The sequence below is a fragment of the Labeo rohita genome, chromosome 15, assembly GCF_022985175.1.
Source record: "Labeo rohita strain BAU-BD-2019 chromosome 15, IGBB_LRoh.1.0, whole genome shotgun sequence".
In the NCBI taxonomy this organism is placed as follows: Eukaryota; Metazoa; Chordata; class Actinopteri; order Cypriniformes; family Cyprinidae; genus Labeo; species Labeo rohita.
This window is the reverse complement of record NC_066883.1, coordinates 28,976,459-28,997,558: the sequence shown is the minus strand read 5'-3', so window position 1 is coordinate 28,997,558 and position 21,100 is coordinate 28,976,459. Positions and strand designations below refer to the sequence as shown.

The 21,100-nt window shown below is 34.5% G+C and overlaps 1 protein-coding gene and 1 long non-coding RNA gene across 3 annotated transcripts in view; one reads left to right on the top strand and one right to left on the bottom strand.

The window, feature by feature from the left end:
* Positions 1-21,100, top strand: part of nbeab (neurobeachin b) — a 366,342-nt gene that overhangs the window by 170,587 nt on the left and 174,655 nt on the right. Inside the window, exons 30-33 of the mRNA XM_051129640.1 lie at positions 1,154-1,308; positions 4,133-4,250; positions 10,047-10,174; positions 18,030-18,091. Of these exons, the coding sequence (XP_050985597.1) occupies positions 1,154-1,308; positions 4,133-4,250; positions 10,047-10,174; positions 18,030-18,091 (463 nt within the window). The remainder of the gene's footprint in view (positions 1-1,153; positions 1,309-4,132; positions 4,251-10,046; positions 10,175-18,029; positions 18,092-21,100) is intronic.
* LOC127177403 (uncharacterized) lies at positions 2,425-9,608 on the bottom strand. Of its 2 annotated transcripts, XR_007829217.1 has the most exons (4): positions 9,397-9,608; positions 4,107-4,225; positions 3,879-3,985; positions 2,425-3,764 (listed from the first exon to the last, which is right to left on the bottom strand). It is a non-coding gene; the product is annotated as an uncharacterized LOC127177403 (long non-coding RNA). The 2 variants fall into 2 exon arrangements; XR_007829218.1 differs by lacking the exon at positions 3,879-3,985 and having other exon boundaries at positions 2,425-3,878.

The following is a 21,100-nucleotide window of genomic DNA, read 5'->3' as shown; positions in this document are numbered from 1 at the left end:
ACACAAGAACAGAAGAGGCGGGATTTATCGCATGAACCAATCACAGGCGAATATAACCAGTCATATCCAATCATATCACGCCTAAACTCAATAGGCTCAGAGGAGGCGAGAGAGACGCGGTCTGCCGCTGTAACTTTACCTGCTGATGTCGCTGTTGGACAATGTTTCTTTAGAAAAACAAGTGATTTATACACTTTTTAATGTTGTGTTTTGTAATATTGGTGTTGTTTTATTTTGGTACTACAATTGTTTTCCTTATCCAATATTTTAGGGAGGCACTGCCTCCCTTTCCTCCTTGGATTAAACATCCCAGATAGATAGATATATAGATAGATAGATAGATAGATAGATAGATAGCCTATTTTATTAACAACAATACTAAAACCATTTAAAATTGACATCTAATTATAATATTTCTATAATTTAATAAAGCATAATAATTATTTAATAAAATAGTGAGATATAATGGGGCAGTGAAAATGTACTGTATTGTAGGAATAACCCATAAGGTTTTCTAAGGTGACAACCTCAAAACTGCACTGCTATAGCAACAACGAATTTCTGCAACGCACCTGGAAAGCATCTCCTGATGAATTTTGCTCCGAGTTTGACATTACGTCGAGGCACGGCAGTGGACAAACAGCAGAAAAGAGAAACATACCCAAAACCCAGCAGTCACTGCTTTTGATTTTACTGTTTGTTTGTCCTGAGCTCTCATTCTGTACAGTCGCAAGGCAAGCACGGGCCGGCAGGAGAGCAGGATGTTTACTTTGCCTGCTGGTCTTTCCCTTGCCACTGTGACCGCTCAATCTAGGCCGCTCTCATCCAGCCTGACTAGACTGTGAAAAACAGCCGTCAATCTCCCTGCGGCTTAATCGACTGATTTTTACAAGCAGTCATGTCTATTTATTGTTGCAGGTGAAATGTTTGATTTTGCTTTGTTAGATTTGTTTCTTTTCACTTATGCAGAATCTGGACGTTTTCGTGGGTCACTTGTAGTCCCTTCCGGGAAGTGCTTGGTGAAGTCCTAGCTGATTGGTTAAATGTTTACACATTGTTCTGGCCAGGTTACAAGAGCAGTTTGCCAGCTGCATCAAATCCAAGGTGCACTTAGTAAAAGACTGTGTACACTTTCTTTTCCTCCCTCTTGCAGGAGTGTGGTGGTACAGGCCAAGAAGCCTCTCTCGGGCCTGACGGTCAACACGGTGGGCAGTTCTGGCTCCAGCAGCGCTTTGACCTCTGCTAGCACCCCGAACATCTTCGCTGCCGCTTCCTCCGCTACGCCCAAGAGTATGATCAACACTACAGGTAAACATTGCTTTGACATGTCATGTCTCAGTACAACCTCTTCTGGAATGTTGTTAACTATGCTAACTTTATAAGGATAGACTCCCTAAAAGTAGATATAATGGTCACAACCACTTTCTTTGTCGTTAATGAGACGTTAATTTGAACGTGCTGGTGCTTAAGTGAATTTCCACTGAAATGCACGCTCTGCTCTGCAATTCCTAGAATAATTAAAGATGTCATTCCTAAAATAATTCAAGCTCAGGAAATTAGATTTGGTGGCATAGAGACGTTTGTCCACTAGAGGGCCCCCCTCACTATGTATTGCTTTCTCACACTATAGAGAAAGACGGAAAGATAGGATCTGTATGAAATTTCAAGGTAGTTATGAAGCCAGATGGAGACTATAAGGAAGCTACATTTCAAGAGTCCCCCTCAGGCTGCATGCTATGAAAACTATAGATTTTACTCTTGAGACTGGAGCTGTTTTATATACCTTATTGTGTATGAAAGTGTGTATGAAAGTGTGTGTATGTGTTTATGGCTCTGGGCAGGACATTCAGGCCTGAAAACAATATTGGATTCTGTGGGAGTCATTGAAAATATCTGTAATAGTAATTCTCTCCATTTGTTTATTTCATTATTTTGAATTTATTGGGAATTGAAAGCCAATTTTGGGTACCTCAGCTTTGAAGGACCGATTTAAGCGACCTGCTATAATAATTATATACATATAGTTGTGTGCTGCAAAATTCATTACAAAGTTCATCGTATTGTAATGACAAAACACATTTTGATATAATGCTATAATCTAAACATTTAATATTACAGATTTAAATAACAAAACATTTTTTTTTATATTTTCTTAATATAAGTGTGTCTAGTAATATAAGTAAATAGATTTTTTCATATATATGTATTTATTTTAGTGCTGCCAAATAATTAATTGCATCCAAAAAAAGTTTTTGTTTACATAATATATGTGTATACTGTGTATATTTATTATGTATATAAATACACTCACATACAGTATATATTTTGAAAATATTTACATGTATTTACGTGTTCATATTTATATAACTGACATTATATATAAATATTTTTTAATATAAAAACAACATATTTTTCATAAATATATACATGCATGTGTGTGTATTTATATATATGCAATAAATACACACAGTACACACACATATATTATTTAAACCAAAACATTGACATCACTATTTATTTATCTAATGTTTTATTTAATGTTATTTTCATAATATATCTTTATATACAATATGTTTATTTAATAAAAATAACAGTAGTATTGTGAAATTTATTACAATTTAAAATAATGTTTTTCTTTTTAATATATTTTAAAATGTAATTTATTCCTCTGATGCAAAGCTGAATTTTCAGCAGCCATTACTACTGTCTTTAGTGTTACATGATCCCTCAGAAATCATTTTGTTTATCATGTTTATTTGGTGCTCAAAAACTTTTCTTATTATTATCAATGTTGAAAACCATTGTGTTATTTAATGTATTTTTTTGTGGAAACCATAATCTATTTTTTTAGGATTCCTTAATGAATAGAAAGTTTAAAAGAACAGCATCTATTTGAAATAGAAATCTTTTGTAACATTATAAATGCCTTTACTGTCACTTTTGTCAGTTTAATGTGTCCTAGCTTATCTTTTGAAATAAATAACCAAAAAAAAATAAAATAAAATAAACTAAAGAAAATGGGTGACACTTTACAACAAGGTGTCATTTGTTACCATTAGTTAATATATTAACTAACATGAAATAACAATGACCCATACTTTTATTACATTATTTACTAATCTTTGTTAATGGTAGTTAATAAAAATACAGTTGTTCATTGTTTGTTCATGTTAGTTCACAGTGCATTAACTAATGTTAACATACACAACTTGTGATTTTAATAATGCATTAGTAAGTGCTCAAATTAACGTTATTATAACATCACTAAGATTAATCACTAAGAAATGCTGTAGAAGTACTGTTCATTCTTAGTTCATGTTAACTAATGTAGTTAGTAACTAATGAACCTTATTGTAAAGTGTTACCGAAAAATCATATTGACCCCAAACTTTACTGTACAGTATATTTTGAAAACATATATTACATTTTCCTTAAGAGAGGCTTTTATTCCCCATTGTCCATCATATACCTCATTGAGATCTGCTTAGAATGCACAAGGGACGTTGATTTGAATCGAGGTTGAATTAGGCCAAGCTGTGCTTCCAGCGAAATCCATCAGGATGTCCCTCTTGACGTTTCCCCTCATCTTGGTGTATTTGCTTATGGGTGGACACTCATCTCTGACACGGCGATTGATGGCTGCGTAATAGATTTCCCATCCTCAGATGTCCCGTGACAGCTTGTGGTTTCACAGGATGACAGTCCATTGCTGTGATGTATCTATCAGAAGCTCCCTGCTGCACAGGGCGCTGTGGACACTGTGGCTTTGACAGAGAGAGAAATAAGAGGAATGTAAGATGGTGCTTCACTTTCTCAGGGGGAGGCGAGAGTAATGGGGATGTTTCTCAAAGCTTGAGCCCCTGTAGTTATGTTGTTACCTGATGAAAAACCAGAAAGAGTGTTTGATTTTAGCGCAGTTGAAGATTTAGTTGACAGTTGGTGGGGATGTAAAGCGAAAAACAGCATTGTGGGTTGTTTTCAATGTCTAAGAAAGTGTGAGAAGAATATTTATTTATTTATAAATATATCATTTTTTAATATTTTTCCCCTAAGGTCAACTTTTTTCACCAAAAAGCTTTATTTAGTCTTTAGTCAATTTTTCCAACCTGTGATTTCTCTTGTTGTCTCTCAGGAGCCACAGATGCATCCACTTCCTCTTCCTCCAGCTTTGTGAATGGGGCCACCAGCAAAAATCTGCCTGCGGTTCAGACTGTGGCTCCCATGCCTGAGGACACCATGGAGAACATGAGGTGAATCAGAGTTCCAGGATGTGTGTTGAGGTCTAAGGATGGAGATTCAGCTTGATGTTTATTTTGAAATGAGATGGTTGGATAAATTGATGAGCTGTGTTTCAAGCTGTTGTGAAATATCACACGATATGTGACCCTGGACCACAAAACCAGTCATAAGGGTCAGTTTTTTGAAACTGAGATTTATGCATCATCTGAAATCTAAATAGGCTTTTCAGTGATGTATGATTTATGATTTGTTAGGATAGGGCAATATTTGGTGTTGGATATTGCTATAAATATACCTGTGCTACTTAAGACTGGTCTTGTGGTCCAGGGTCACATATGTAATTTTATGTGAATAGAAATAAGGCTGTGAGGATGAACTGTTCTGTTTTAAGCTAGTATAGGGATACACAATATAATATATATTTTACTTATTTGTTTATTTTTATTTGGTAACACTTTATTTTAAAGTGTCCTTGTTACACATGTTACATGTACTCATTATTATAATAACAATTAGAACTGCATAATTACATGCAAGTAGTCTTAAACCAAACCCTAATCCTAACCCTAACCATTTAGTTGATTAATATTACTCAGTACTTAAATGTATAATTACACTGTTACAAAGTGTAACCTTTTATTTTTTTAGAAACTGATAATATATTGACCTATATTGGATATTTAATTGTGCATTGTAATTACCGCAATTTTGTAATAGTTATTTATTTGTTTGTTATATTTATACATATATTATTTAGGATAGTTATTTATTTATTTATTTGAGAAGTCTCTGAAGCTCACCCAGGCTGCATTTATTAGATCAAAAATACAGTAAAACAGCAATACTGTAAAATATTTTCTGCTCTAATATTTTTTAAAATGCAGTTTATTCCTGTAATGCAAAGCTGAATTTTCATTAGCCAATACTTCAGTCTTTAGTGTCACATGATCCTTCAGAAATCAGTCTAATATTCTAATATTTTTGATTAAATAAATGCTTCCTTGAGGAGTATAAGAAACATCAAAAATAGTAATCATCTAATGATCAATTAAAGTTCATCTTTAAAATACTACTAATGTATACACTGCTGTTCAAAAGTTTGGGATCAGTAATGTTAATCTTTTTTAAAAAAAAAAGCTCACAAAGGCTGCATTTATTTGGTCAGAAATCCAGAAAAAATTGTAATATTGTGAAATATTATTTCAATGATAAAAGTTCTTTTTTGTAAGAAATGAATACTTTTATTCACCAAGGATATGTTAAATAAAAAATAAGTGATAGCAAAGAGTTATGTTTGTATTTTGAATAAATGCTGTTCTTTTGAACTTTTTATTCATAAAAGAATCCTGAAAAAAGAATCACAGCTTTCAAAAAAATATTAAGCAGCACAAGTGTTTCCAACATTGATATTAAAAGTAATAAATTAGCATATTAGAATGATTTCTGAAGGATCATGTGACACTGAAGACTGGAGTAATGGCGGATGAAAATTCAGCTTTGCATCACAGGAATAAATTATATTTTAAAATATATCAAAATAGAAAAACATAATTTTAAACTGTAATAATATTTCAGAATATTAATTTTATTCTGTATTTTTGACCTAGTAAATGCAGCCTTGATGAGCAGAAAAAAACTTTTAAAAGAACATTAAAAATCCTACTGATCTCAAACTTTTGAATGGCAGTGTACATCGAATTTAAAAATAGATTATTATTATTTTATTTCTTTATTTTTTTTTACCAGCGCAACATAAAAATAATTGGTGTTATATTCCTTTTTTTTTTAAATTAGCCTAATTTTCATGATTTTCAAACTTTAAACTAACTGGTAACACTTTACAATAAGGTGCCATTTGTAAACTATATTTAATGCATTAACTAACATTAACTAACAATGAGCAGTACGTTTGTTACAGTATTTATTAATTTTTGTTAACGTTAGTTTATAAAAATAGAACTGTTCATTGTTAGTCCATGTTAGCCCAGGTCCATTAACTAACAATAATAACAACTTTTAATTTAATAATGTATTAGTTAATGTTGGATTCAACATTAACTAAGATGAATAAATGCTTTAGAAGTATTTTTCATTTCTAACTAATGTAGTTAACTAATGTTAACAAATAGAGCCTTACTGTATAAAAAAAAGATCTAATTTTGTTTGCACTGGAAAGATACAAAAAAGATGATTTTTTTTTATGTTTCGATGGCTGAATAATCGACACAAAGGTACACAACAGTGCAGCTCATTAGCACTTACAGTACATGTCAGTCCCTCACAGCTTCATTAGCATTCACATAAAATTAAATATGGCATCTACCTTCACTGAAGTCCACATTTCCTAACAGATTAATTGTTAAATTATTAATAATGCTTTTAATTATTGAACATTAGTGTCTTGTAATGCTGTAGCCTGTAGATTATGTGTTTAGAATAATTGTTTAGTTTTTGAAAAGTCTCTAAAGCTCACTAATTTGCCATTTATGTAATGAAATATAATTGTTTTTATTTTAAAACATGATTTATTCCTATAATGGCAAAGCTGAATTTTCAGCATAATTACTCCTGTCTTCAATGTCACATGATCCTTCAGAAATCAATGTATGTTATTTCTCACAACACCCCTTTAATTTGCTAAAAAAATGGCTTTATTTGAGCCTGTGAGTGGGAAGTATTTCCTCTGTCAGCACCTCATCAGATGCGTTTGTGTTGGTTCACCCAGCCATGCTAGTCTTGAGTTTTTATTATCACTGCCACAAGAGGGGGTCAGAAGCAAGCCTTGTTTTTTCATGTTTACAGACATTGTGCCTTTCCTTTGTTTAGGGCAATGGGCGACAATCATTTTACTTTTTTATATTGTTGTGGTTGCGCCAAACAAGCCACCCCACACCTTACATATCGCCTGTCCTCTCTCTCTCTGCTCACCGCGGGTGTTTGAGCTGTCAGAAGCGGCTATGCGATCGCTAATGCAGAGAAATCAGTGCGCGTAGGTGTTTTGGGGAGTGTGTGGAAACCTTGCTGACCTTGGCTCCATCCTTTCACCTCGTCTAATGCTTTGTGACAGACATCTCACAGACACGCCACCATCTGACTACACAGGAGAAAGCTCGTGTGTGCGCGTGCGGCTCTCTCTCGTGCTCTCCGGGGGCCTCTGCACCTCACACACACACATATATACGCAGTCTTTGTGGCTCCTCTGCCGCGCCAGGAATCGCAAATCAGTTGCCATGGCAGCGGTAACCGACAGCACTTACTGGGAGTGTGAAGTCAATGATGAAACTGTCTGGATGCAGAGGCTGTGATGCCTAACCTGCACGCCGAGAGACAAGAGATGGGTTTCGCTGTCGCTGCCTGTGTCTCATTAGTTTTTCTTGATTTTTTTTTTCCCACTTATTTTCCACACTTACTTTCATGCCACACAATTTCCTTTAGTGTTGAATTTTTCGCAAGAAGCGCACCAAAAAGGAAACGCTGTATTTTCAAAGCTTACCATCTAATTATCATCAGATTTGCAACCAAGACAAGCAAACCAGAGGAAATTTGCATGCTTATACAACAAAATCCCTAGGAGTTTTCTCGGTATCTGAGTGTTAAGGTATTATTATGGTACCCAAGCCTGAAAATACTGGCTTTGCGCAATATATTTTTTTAAGCTAGCATAGTAAATATGCTTCTACTGGTAGCAACTTGCATTTTATCTAAAAGTATTAAATGGTTAGTTCACTCCTGAATTAAAATTTCCTGATAATTTACTTACTCTCATGTCATCCAAGATGTTTGTGTCTTTCTTTCTTCAGTCGAAAAGAAAGTAAGGTTTTTTCTCCAAATAGTGGACAAATGGGTTAAAGGTCCAAATTGCAGCTTCAAATATAAGGAATATAGATCTTGTTGAGTAAAATGATAGGTCATTTTCAGAAAAAAAAAAAAAATTATATATATATATATATATATATATATATATATATATATATATACTTTTAACCACAAATGCTCATCTTTCACTAGCTCTGCGATACTTGTCACTTACGAGACCTTACGCAAAACTCTACAGTGCGATCATTTCAGTTGCATTTGCGACTATGAAAACATATTTAGGAGCATCATATGCGACTGACCTGATCAGCATGTTTGTGTTTGCGTTTTAAAGGTTTCTATGTGTTTTTGCAACGTTGAGTAATGTATCACAGACATATCTTACAAATCCTTTCATAAACAAAGTATAGAGAGAGATCACGATGAACTAAGATGAGTGATAGCTTTTAATGATTTTAAGGGAGTTTACAATACAACAGTTAAATAAATACAACAGTTAAATAAGCAAGAAGTTAATATTAAGTGACTTACATTGTCTGACTGTAACGCTATTGCCTGATTTTGCTCTAATTTGTCATCAAAAATACTCTGAAACAAGTCACAATTGAGCCGCTGCGCATCTCCGTTTAAACACAGCAGTGTTTAGTTTATGAATGAACGTGCGTTTTTAAACAAATCTAGTGAGTCAATGATTCAATTTCCCATTCATAATGACATGCATCAGCTGTTCGAACGAATCACATGAATGAATGATTCAGTAATTCAATCAGTGACTTGCCGCCACCTACTGGCAGATTTATCTTTTGTATCTTTTCAGTTATTTAAATCATTTAATGTTTCTGTATTCAAAATTTTGTATTTAAAACATTTATCTCAACATGAGTTTATGAATTTGCACTCATGCCACCTCTAAGCCTCATTAAACATATGAAAATACACCTGCAAGCCACTTTTGTGTTCTTCTGTGCCACCTCAATAGTACAAATTAATTTTGTTAATACTGATTTCATTTGATTGGTAACTTAGTCTTATTGTATTGTTTAATTAGAAATTTTAAAAAGCTTAAAAAATATCATTTTTAAAAAATTTGACATAAAAGATGACATACTTTTAATAAAGTTAGAGCAATGGCATTACAAAGGTAAAAACAAAATTCCCGTGTAAATCACTTTAATAAGTCACCTCGTAATGGAAAGGCCATGATCAAAAACCAAAAGTTTTTGATCAGATTTTTTGATTATTGATTAGGTTCTCCTGACATTTTGACTATGCTCCTAAATGTCTTTTTTAAGTTAGAAGCACAAGTGCTTCTAAAAATAAAAGTAAGTGTTAAAATCCTACCTTACGGTCATGTGCCTTCAACCCATTGGTCCCCAATGAAGTCGACAATATAGAGGAAAAATCCAGAATGTTTTCCTTAAAAACCTTAATTTCTTTTTGACTAAAGAAAGACAGATACTAACAAGTTAGCTTTCATTCAGTCTTAGCGCCACTTGAAAAATGAATGTAGTGAAGTCACTTCCTTCTATCCATTTCTCTTGTGTTTTTGGTCTTTCTACCACAGCTTCTCTGTTTTGGTGTTTTGTGTAAGGTTTCTTAGCTCACTTCATTTAGGACATTGTCTGGACCCCAGGATGTACGGCCAATGCCATAAACAGGAACAGCTTCCAGTGTGCCTTCCAGAACCACTAACATGCTTGTTTTCTAGTGGGGTTGGACTCCTGTTGGGAACATGTAGTTCTTGTTTCTTTTCTGCGAGCTGGCTTTCTACTTAGTCTTTGTTGTTGGAGCCCAGGATGTTCACTCTTAAGTTATCTGCAGCTGGTTATTTGTATGTGGCTTTGGTTTCGTCTGTAGCGGAGTGTTAGTGTGCCATATTCCTGGTGAAGTATTAATCACAGTTCATGGTTTGGTTTTCAGATGAACCAAAATGTGTTTTTGTTGTTCTTTTTGTCCAGCTTCTATAATGGATTCACTTTGTCTATCCACAGTATCACCACTAAACTGGAGCGAGCTCTGGAAAAGGTGGCCCCATTGCTGAGGGAAATCTTTGTGGACTTTGCACCTTTTCTCTCACGCACGCTGCTGGGCAGTCATGGTCAGGAGCTGCTTATTGAAGGTACTGATGCTATATGTGCCCCTGGACCACAAAACCAGTCATAAGGGCCCATTTTTTAAAATTGAGATTTATCCATCACCTGAATAAATAAGCTTTCTATTGACAATATTTGGCCGAGACACAACTATTTGAAAACCTGGAATCCGAGAGTGCAAAAAAATCTAAATTGAGAAAATCACCTTTAAAGTTGTCCAAGTGAAGTTCTTAGCAATGCATATTACTAATCAAAAATGAAGATATATTTCAAAATATCTTCACTGAACATGATCCTTATTTAATATCCTAATGATTTTTGGCATAAAACAAAAAAAAATTATAATTTTAACCCCTGTTGCTACAAATATACCACTGCTCCTTATGACTGGTTTTGTAGTCCAGGGTCACATATTCTGTCTGTTTATCTCTGTCTGTTTTCTACATCCTTTTGTATTATATGATCATGCTGGTACAGGAGGGTGTAGGTTGTAACCAGGCACTGAATTCCACCAGTTAGCGATATGATTGGATATAACTGCGATAAATCCCGCCTGTTGTGTTCGTGCGCATTCCGTTTTCACAGAAATGGGAAGACTAATATAAAAAAATAAGTAAACAACTCACACACTTAGATATAACTACTTTGTTACGTCAAAATAAGACTTAAAATGGCATGAAAACATGATCTGTGGGAGTTTTTAGTGAGTAATCGGTGACCAATATTTACTGAGCCGATTCGAAAAATTACAAAAATAGTTAAAAGTTAATTATTAGAAAGTGTAGCTTTATTTGAACACACGTTAACAAATAAAATATATTGCTTTAATTGTTACTGCCTTAAGTTATTATTTTGGCATGAATGTAAAATGCTTAAAAACACTAACTTGGTCAGATTCATACTTGGCTTTATTAACTGAATTTTGCTTACATAGTTAATGTAAAAATATAAAATACTTTTTTTTTCTTTTTTTCTAATAGTGTAAGTAATGTGTGTTTAACTAGGAAAATGTGATTCGCACATGAATTTACATTTGATTAAAAACCACTGCACATCACTGGTATGTATGTGTATAGACATACACAGTTTAAAAGTACATTAAATATTTATATTTGGTTGAAGAGACAAAGTGATTTTTCAGTGTATAAACTACAAATCAAAAGTTTGGCGTCAGTTAGACTGTCCTTTCATTCAGCAAGGCTGCATTAAATTGATTAAAAGTGACAGTAAAGACATTCATAATGTTACAAAAGATTTCCATTTCAAATAAATGCTGTTCTTTTGAACTTTTTATTCATCAAAGAATCCTGACAAAAATGCATTAGAGTTTGGACAAAAATGTTAAACAGAGCTACTGTTTTCCACATGGATAAGTTTTTTCCCCTTACCGAATCAGCATATTAAAATAATTCTCAAGGATTATGTGACACTGGCAACTGGAGTAATAGGAACAAACTCAGCTTTACATCACATGAATTACATTTTAAAATATATTAAAATAGAAAACAAACAACATTTCACAATATCAATAAATGTTACTATATTTTTGATGAATTAAATGCAGCTTTGGTGAGCGTATGACAACCAAAACTTGAAAATGAATGTAATATATTTATTTATTGTTTTATTCGGTTGTGTTTTCTCTTTTTTCCCCCCTTACATCCGAGGTGCATAGAGCGACCTTTTGGGATTCACTTCCCTTCCCTAGCTGGCTGCGACGGGCCACACACACATACTCGCACACGCTTTCTGTCTCACGTTTCGGCTCACATGGCAAGGCAACCTCTCTTTGAATGGGAACCTACACTCCAGGCTCTGTTTTGTGGCTTTTTTACCTTTCAGCCTCAGTGCCAAATCATAGTGTACGTCCCCCTCACCGCTCAAAGCCAGTTTGTTCCGACTAATGTAGCTCCACATTACGGCACGCTGGAAATATGCGTGTCTACAGCTCAGGCAGCCATTTCATGAAAGAAATACTCAGAAACACATTCTGCCCTGGATTCAAACTCCTCTTTTTTTATGAACTATAACAGCCAGTTTTCTGTCTTTAACTTCGCAGTCGTACTTAATCCTGTCCACATTAGGAAGCATCACAGTTTTTGGTTGCCTGCTGAAAACAGGCGTAAGGTGTCAATTTCATGACCTTACTAGTGAAATCAAGTCAATGTATTGCTCTCAGATGGTGTAGTTTTAGACTCTACCAGAAGGGGCAAGCTAGACCTTGCCTAGAGCTTAAACCTTGACCTCATGGTTTTGTACGATTTAATTTCCCTAAACAAATTCGGGGTGATTAGTAGGGCATCTCTTTGAGGTGCTGGGTGGTTTTTATCCCATTGCTATGTGGTTTGAAGGGTGTTGTAGGTGGTTGCCAGAGCGTAAGCAAATTTAAGAAAATGATTACCCAAAAATGAAAATTGAATCATTATTTACTTTCATGATCCAAACCTATTTGAAAATTTGTTACCTTGTTATTTGTTACCTGTGATTTTCAAAAATCACACACACACACACACACACACTGTATATATATATATATATATATATATATATACACACACTATATGTATTTGAGAGACTGAATATTTATGAATATTTACGGTATAAATTAAATTTACAAAACAACTTAATGGAACTCGATTTTTACTTAATATCCTAATGATTTTTGGCATGAAAGAAAATATTTAATTAATTAATTAAATACACCTAAAATGTATTTTAACAGTACAAATACATTTAAAGCTCAGTGAAATGTATTTAGGTATATATTTTGGTATGTTAAAGTTTAAATGTGTAATGTGTAAAAGTTAAAAAAAAAAAAAATTGAAAATATACTGTATATACTACAATGTTATTTGCTATTATATTTAAATATAACCAGAAATAATATATGGGACCCTGGACCACAAAAACAGTCATGGGGGCATTTTTATTTTTTTAATTTGAAATTTGTGGTTTGTTAGGAGATGTTTTTATTGGAAATTTGTGGTTTGTGGGTAGGACAGTATTTGGCTGAGATTTGAAAATCTGGAATCTGAGGGTGCAAAAAAGCAAAATATTAAGAAAATTGCCTTTAAAGTTGTCCAAATAAAGTTCTTAGCAATGCATATTACTAATCAATAATGTTTTGATATTGTTTTGATATATATTCACGGTAGAAAATCTACAAAATATCTTCATGAAACATGATCTTTACTTAATATCCTAATGTGGCATAAAAGAAAAATCAATAATTAATTCAAAAATCTTATATAATCTAATCAATAGCTGTTATATATTTAAATATAGCCAGAAAGAATATATGTGACCCTGGACCACAACACCAGTCATAGAGTCATTTTTATTTTTTAAATTTGAAATTTGTGGTTTGTTAGGATAGGACAATATTTGGCTGAGATACAACTATTTGAAAATCTGAGGCTGCAAAAAAATCTAAATATTGATCAGAAATGTTTTGATATAGTTTGTGATATAGATCTTTACTTAATATCCTACTGATTTTTGACATCAGTAATTAATTACCTTTTTATTTTTTATTTATTTATGTATTTATTTATTTTTTACATTTTTAGGCAATTTATTCAAAATGTTTTTTAAGAGTACAAATACGTTTTAAGCTCAATGAACTACATTGTGTTATATATTTTGGTATGTTAATTTGGTATATATATTTTGGTATGTTTGGTATATATGTATGTATATATATATATATATATATACACACTATATATATTTGCATTTCCATTGATGTATGGATTGTTAGGATAGGACAATATTTTGCAGAGATACAACTATTTGAAAATCTGGAATCTGAGGGTGCAAAAAAATCTAAATATTGAGAAAATCGCCTTTAAAGTTGTCCAAATTAAGTTAGCAATGCAAATTACTAATCAGAAACTAGGTTTTGATATATTTATGGTAAGAAATGTTTAAAATATCTTGACTGAACATGATTTTTACATAGTATCTTAATGATTTTTGACATAAAAGAAAAATCTATAATTTTGACCCATACAGGGTATTTTTCAAATGCCATTGACTGTGCTTGTGCGTTGCCGTTCCCATTGCGATACTCCTCAAACTAACCCCAATCCTAAACAAATAACAGTGACTTCCTCATAGATGACTCTTTACCCCCTCATTCATTTGTCCAGTATGTTAACACCATCCCATGACGAGAAGAAGTGATGTCTGTTTTCCCACCTCCTTCCCTTCCTCTCTTCCTCAACCTCTCACAGCTGAAATACTGTTCGCTCGGCGCAAAGGCGCCCTATTTACCCATAATTACCCTTCATCCATCACCCGGCCCGGCACAAGGGGTCAAGCCCCTGCCCGGCCCCCCTCCAGACACTCGTTCACCGGGGGCAATTATGCTCCGCTCGCCCTCGGACAGCCTCCCGACACTTGGAGTTTGAGTGCGAGGCCCCTGGGCGGAACACTGCGCTTCTTGTGAGAGCTGACCGCCCAACTCTGCGACGCTACGGCCCTCTGACAATGTCACATTCACGCCAGCGAGGCTTAACTGGAAAGCACGGCGACTTGCTGTTTAAATAGAATGTATTTAGTTTGTCCAGCAGCGTGATCTAGAGGTCAGGCCTGCCACCTGACTGAAGAGAGGGACCCCGGTGGGGAATCGCTGAGTGTACGGCCCCATCTCACCCTCATAAATGAGACAGAGAGATTGTTGGGACTTGAACTCCTGGCCTCTGAAATATTACGGTCATAACTTCACGGACTGAATGGTTTAGGAGCGATCATTCATGGTGAAAGGATGTTTAAGTGGGTAATGAGACAAGTGGAGGTCTCAGACAGAAGTGAGCTGAATTTAAAGCTCAATTCACAGGCCCTTTTTGCCACAGATTTTTATGTATACAGATTTAATTATTGGGATGTATAGTTTTGATTTAAAAATGTTGAATTTCTGAAGAAAATGAGCCCTTGTCTGTGCAAAAAACTCTCTGACATGATTAGGGGTCGACCGTTAAGTGTTTTTCAGGGCCAATAACCAATGTTTTGAACTGATATATACATCTGCTGTAAAAATGAAAATTAATGTCAAAATTAAGAATAACAAAGGCTCTGACAAAAGCTTTCTTTAAATGCTTTTAAATAATTTTATCGGCAAATCGGTTTTAAAATTTTACATTGGGATTTACAATTTTGATTTAAAAATATTGCATTTCTGAAGAAAATAAGTGCAAAACTCTCTGGCATGATTAGGGGTCGACCGATATGTGTTTTTCAGGGCCGGTGCCAATACAGATTATTACAGATCAAGTAAACAGATAACCAATACTTTTAATTGATATATATGTCTAGTGTAAAAATGAAAATTAATGTCAAAATTAATAATAACAAGGGCTCTGACACAAACTTGCTTTAAATGCTTTTAAATAATTTTATTGGCAAATCGGTTTTATATTTTGAATTGAGATGAAAATGTAAAAAAAAAAATGTAATTTCTGAAGAAAATTACTACTACTTTGTGCAAAACTCTCTGGCATGATTAGGGGTCGACCGATATGTGTTTTTTTTAGGGCAGATGCTGCTACCGATTATCACAGATCAAGTGGACTAATAACTGATATTTTCAACCGATATTATATATATATCTGGTGTAAAAATGAAAATTAATGTCAAAATTAATAATAACAAGGGCTCTGACACAAATTTTCTTTTAGTGCTTATAAATCATTTTATTGGCAAATCGGTTTTATATTTTGAATTGAGATTGCCAGGTTTGTTTTAAAAATGTTAAATTATTGAAGAAAATTACTACTTCTCCATGCAAAACTCTCTGGCATGATTAGGGGTCGACCGATATTTGTTTTTTTTTAGAGCCGATGCTGCTACCAATTATGACAGATCAAGTGGACCGATAACTGATATTTTGAACCGATATTATATATACGTCTGGTGTAAAAATGAAAATTTGTGTCAAAATTAAGAATAACAAGGGCTCTGACAACTTTCTTTGAATGCTTTTATTTTTTCGGTTATTGAATGGAGATTTACAGTTTTGATTTAAAAATGTTGAATTTCTGAAGAAAATGACTACTTCTCTGTGCAGAACTCTCTGGCACGATTAGGGGTCGACTGATAAGTGTTTTTCAGGGCCGATGCCGATACCAGTTATTACCAGTCAAGTAAACCAATAACCGATATTTTGAACCGATATATATATCTGGTGTAAAATGGAAAATTAATGTAAAAATTAAGAATGACAAGGGCTCTGACAAAAACTTTTTTTAAATGTTTTAAAACACTTTTTTCGGTGAATCAGTTTTAAGATTTGAATAGGGATTTACAGTTTTGATGTACAAATTTTGAATTTCTGAAGAAAATGAGGACTTGGCTGGGCAAAACTCTCTGGCAAGATTAGGGGTTGACCGCTAAGTGTTTTTTAGGGCTGATGCCGATACTGATTATTACAGAACAAGTAGACCGATAACCGATATTTTAAACCAATATATATTTCTGGTATAAAAATGAAAATTAATGTCAAAATTAACAATAACAAGGGCTCTGAAAAAAACTTTCCTCAGATGCTTTTAAATTATTTTATGGGAACTCGGTTTAAAAAATGAACAACATCGATAACCATAGAAATGGAGGGCTGAATTACAGACTTGCGTTATAGTGCCACACTGGTCAAAACACATTATTGCATTCCCATACATTAGGTCATATGAGATCAAATGACTAGTCAACAACCAAAAAATATTTGTCAACAATTCTTTGTCGATGTTGTTGGTAATGTTGACTAATGGTTTCCTCTTTACAGGAATAGTTAATCTAGTGAAAAATCTGTCATTAATTACTCACCCTCATGTTGTTCCAAACCTGTAAGACTTTCATTCATCTTTTGGAACACAAATAAGGATATTTTCTAATGAAATTCAGTAGCTTTCTGGCACTGCATTAGACAGCAATGCAACTGACATATTCAGTGCTCTGAAAGGTAGACACTGTTAAAGTTCATGTAGTTCATGTGACATTAGTGGTTAAATCATAATGTTATGAAGCTTCTTTCTGTGTGCAAAGAAAACAAAAATAATGACTTTATTCAACAATTTCTTCTTACACCACATTCATATTGAGCCCTCTTTCTCTCTCTCTCTCCCTCATCTTTCTCTCATTAGAGTCCTGTCTCACTGACTCTACTGGCTCATGCAAACAAGGGCATGTGCTGTGTTTGTATGTTAATGCAGGTGTGCGTATGCGACTGTGTGTGTTTGAGAGAGAAAGTTTGTCTTATATGTCTGGCAATAATTGCACATGTCACTTACAATTATCTTGTTTATCAGTGAGGTTAACCAACTGTCCTTTATTTTCAATGAACAACAGGCTTTTCATTTAAAACTGCATATTTTACTCAAACAACATCTGATTTCCAGAGAACGCTCCCTGTATGAGAAAAAAAAAGAGAGATGCGCCTATATTCACTCCTTTATTATCCTTCACATATATTGTTCTATCTGTATAAATGACATCCTTATTCTAGCAAGGTTTGAGAAATATGTGAGCGAGACCATGGCCTTGGGTTTTGATCTCACGCTGGCATGCAGCAGATGACCTCTGACCTCTCAAGAGACCTTATTAGTGACCCCGCGAGCTGTTAGCCATAGTGCGCTGATGACGAGACATTCAGGCTCGACTTTAAAACATAACTCATCAGAAGACCTGGATGATTGCGTGACATTAAATGGTTGCATTTTGGGACCATTCAGCTCATCTGCACTGTACAATTTTCAGGAACTGCTTGCCCTTGCAGATGTATAACATGCATATGTCAAAACAAACAACCTCTAAGGTTTGTTTAGCTTTCATGAATATGGTGAAGCAGAATGATTTAATTTCTGTGTCTTTTTTCTCCTCTTCTAGGCCTGGTATGCATGAAATCGAGCACCTCGGTGGTGGAACTAGTTATGTTGCTATGCTCTCAGGTGAGCTGTCTCTCTTTTTCAGTTTTCTTTATCTTTCCAATGTTGTTTTCCAGCTGCATGACACATTGTCAATTGTTAATGGTCACAGTGAGCTGCTTAAATATTTGTCTGGATGGCAGAAAGCAATACACAAACATGACTTTGCTTATTAACACGCTCATTTCTCAAAGCCAACCTCAAGTGAAGTGTTAAACCATACTCAGCTTGTGATGTTAACTGATATACAGTAATGGGAATAATGGCATTACTAACGACATTTTTTTTTTTTTTAGTAACGAGTAATCAAACAAATTACTGTTTCCCCTGTTACAACGCCATTACCGTTACTAACAATAAAATGCACCGTTACTATAATTTATTATAATATTGTTATAATGTTATTTTTCAGTTCATCTGAATGGATGCGCAGCGTACCTGTATTTGATGAACCGTAAACTCTAGTGTGAAGGCACATGACTAGCCATTGCTTTGTCTCACATAAACGCAAAAAAAGATACAGAGCAAGAGAGTCTTATACCATGCAGAACTGATGCACTACATGTAAACGATATTCTTTGTTGTATTTTCCTCTCAAAATAACAGAGTTCCTTTGGAATTCTTCTGCTTTTAAGAACTACTGGTTTCTCAGGTAGTAGGCGGAGCTAATGCGCAAACGGCAATCTCATTGACTGACGCTCACTATTATCATCCCTGTTCTGATTAATATTCATGAACCCAGCAGCTCATTAATCCTTAGCGCGTTTTATATTGTTGTTAGTAGTAGAATTTATACTAGTTTTGTTATCTTATCAGTATCATTTTTAGTTCCCCCCCCCCCTGCCTGTTTTTTTATAGAAACAATTACAAACAATATCTTAAGCAACAACACCAGTTGTTCAGTTCAATAATATATATATATATATATATTTTTCAATTACAGCTCTGGGCCTAAATTCATTGTATTCTAAACTTAATTGGCAATCAGTTGTTGAAGCTATTAATGTGTGCTGACCCAAAAATCTTTTAAAAACCTGGGCCAAGTTTAAACCAGGCTTCACCACTGGCAAAGGGGCATGTCTCACTTTGACATGTATATATTGCCATTATTATGTAATCAAATTAAAAAAAATTATTATTGCTGGTCTTCAATGATAATGTCAAGTTACTTTAATGTATTAGCACCAATAAATAATAAGGATTTATGCTGATATCATCCAAAACCACACTTTGCCAGGGGTGTTTCCAAACTTTCGGAGGGCAGTGTAACTCAGTTACTAACTTTGTGAGAAGTAACTAGTGACTATAACTACACTGTAAAAAACAATTTGTTGAGTCAACTTAAAATAATTTGTAACCTGGCTGCCTTAAAATTTGAAGTTCAGTCAACTCAAAAGAAATGTATTCAACTTGAAATGTTAAATTATAAGTGACAACTTAGATATTTGAGCTGAATCAACTTAAAATTTTAAGGCAGCTGGGTTACTTACCCATGTGTTAAGTTTAGCGAACACAAATATCTAAGTTGTTACTTAGTACAACTTAAGATTTCAAGTTGACTGAACTTATTTTAGTTGACTGAACTATCATTCCTATCGCTGCTGATATAGTTACAAATTTTAACTCTGAAAAGCCAGACATATGACATATTAGTCTGAAACATCTTATTTTATTAAATGCAAGTTGATCGAACCTTCAGATAACAAAAAAAGAAAAGTCATTTAGACACCTTAGAAATGTGTGCATAATATATAATACAGTAGGCATTATAGGGTTAAAATATTCCTACCTTTTCCCACATTTTTCCTTCTTGGACTGAAAGTATTGTGACCCCAGCTCATGTAAACACAAGGCAGTCGTCTTCCCTTTAAATCCCAGTGACATATTACAGCTCGCTGACCTTCGGAGTCCCTTGTTAAGCCTTTCCTTTCAAAGGGGTCAGGGTCCCGATGTTGTAGTCAGAGCGGGAGATATTTAACATACCTTCTGTCAGCCCATCACTCTTGCGCCGGGAGTCCATAAGGAAGCCATTACCTCAGCATCTCTTCCTCCGAATCCAGCCGGTCGGAGAGCTCGGCGGGGCAGGAGCTTTTAGTCGTTGAGTGGCACCTCTGACTCTATGAAGTCCATACCGATCTGTACATTTGCTCTTAGTTTGCCCTGACGAAGGTGGCGTCCTCCAGACGCTGTGGCGCTCCGGATGAGTCCTGCTGTTCTGCTGTTCTCCTTTTGAAGATTTCAGCCATCCTTTCCCCGGTTGCATTGAACGTTTGGATTCCTTTATCTGTTTTATGCCGTCTGCCCGCTTTGTTGCCACTTGGATTTATTGCAGAGTGAAGCATCACATTGAGACTCAAGCTCCTGGTTTTCTCTTCCTCCGCCCCTGTTAGACATATAATGTTACCGGCACTCCAAGAGTCCTTGCCATTAGAAGCTCCCAGGGTAGAAACAGCCTGATATATCGATTGCCCAAAGAGGGGATGAAACCAGAGCCTGGGCCCAAAACGGCTTTCAGACGTAGGAAAGTCTCTTTGGAGCCAAAGCCTTCATAACGGGCTCACTGTAGGATCTGATTTAGAACATGTTGCCCAAACCAGAGGGCTCAAAAAACAAAAGGCTTGATTCTTTAGCTGAGCGAGAGAGGAAGTAAAGGAGAATTATAGGTAGGGAAAGTATTAGGATCAGTATGATTTTTTATGTTTTTGGAAAAAGTCTCTTGTGCTCACCTAGGTTGCCTTTACTAAATCAAAAATACAATAAAATCTGTAAAATATTGTGAAATATTATTATAATTTAAAATAAAGGTTTTAGAATTTAATGTATTTTTAAAATGTAATTTATTCCTGTGATAAGAAAGCTGAATTTTAAGCAGTTGGAAACAGTTGGTTTTTTCCCCTCAGAATTCTTTGATGAATAGAAAGTTCAAAAGAACAGCATTTATTTGAAATAGAAATGTATTTTGTTACAGTGGTCAAGAAACAATTTTTTTTGTCATTAATGTTGAATACAGTTTTTATTTTTACAGTTTTTATT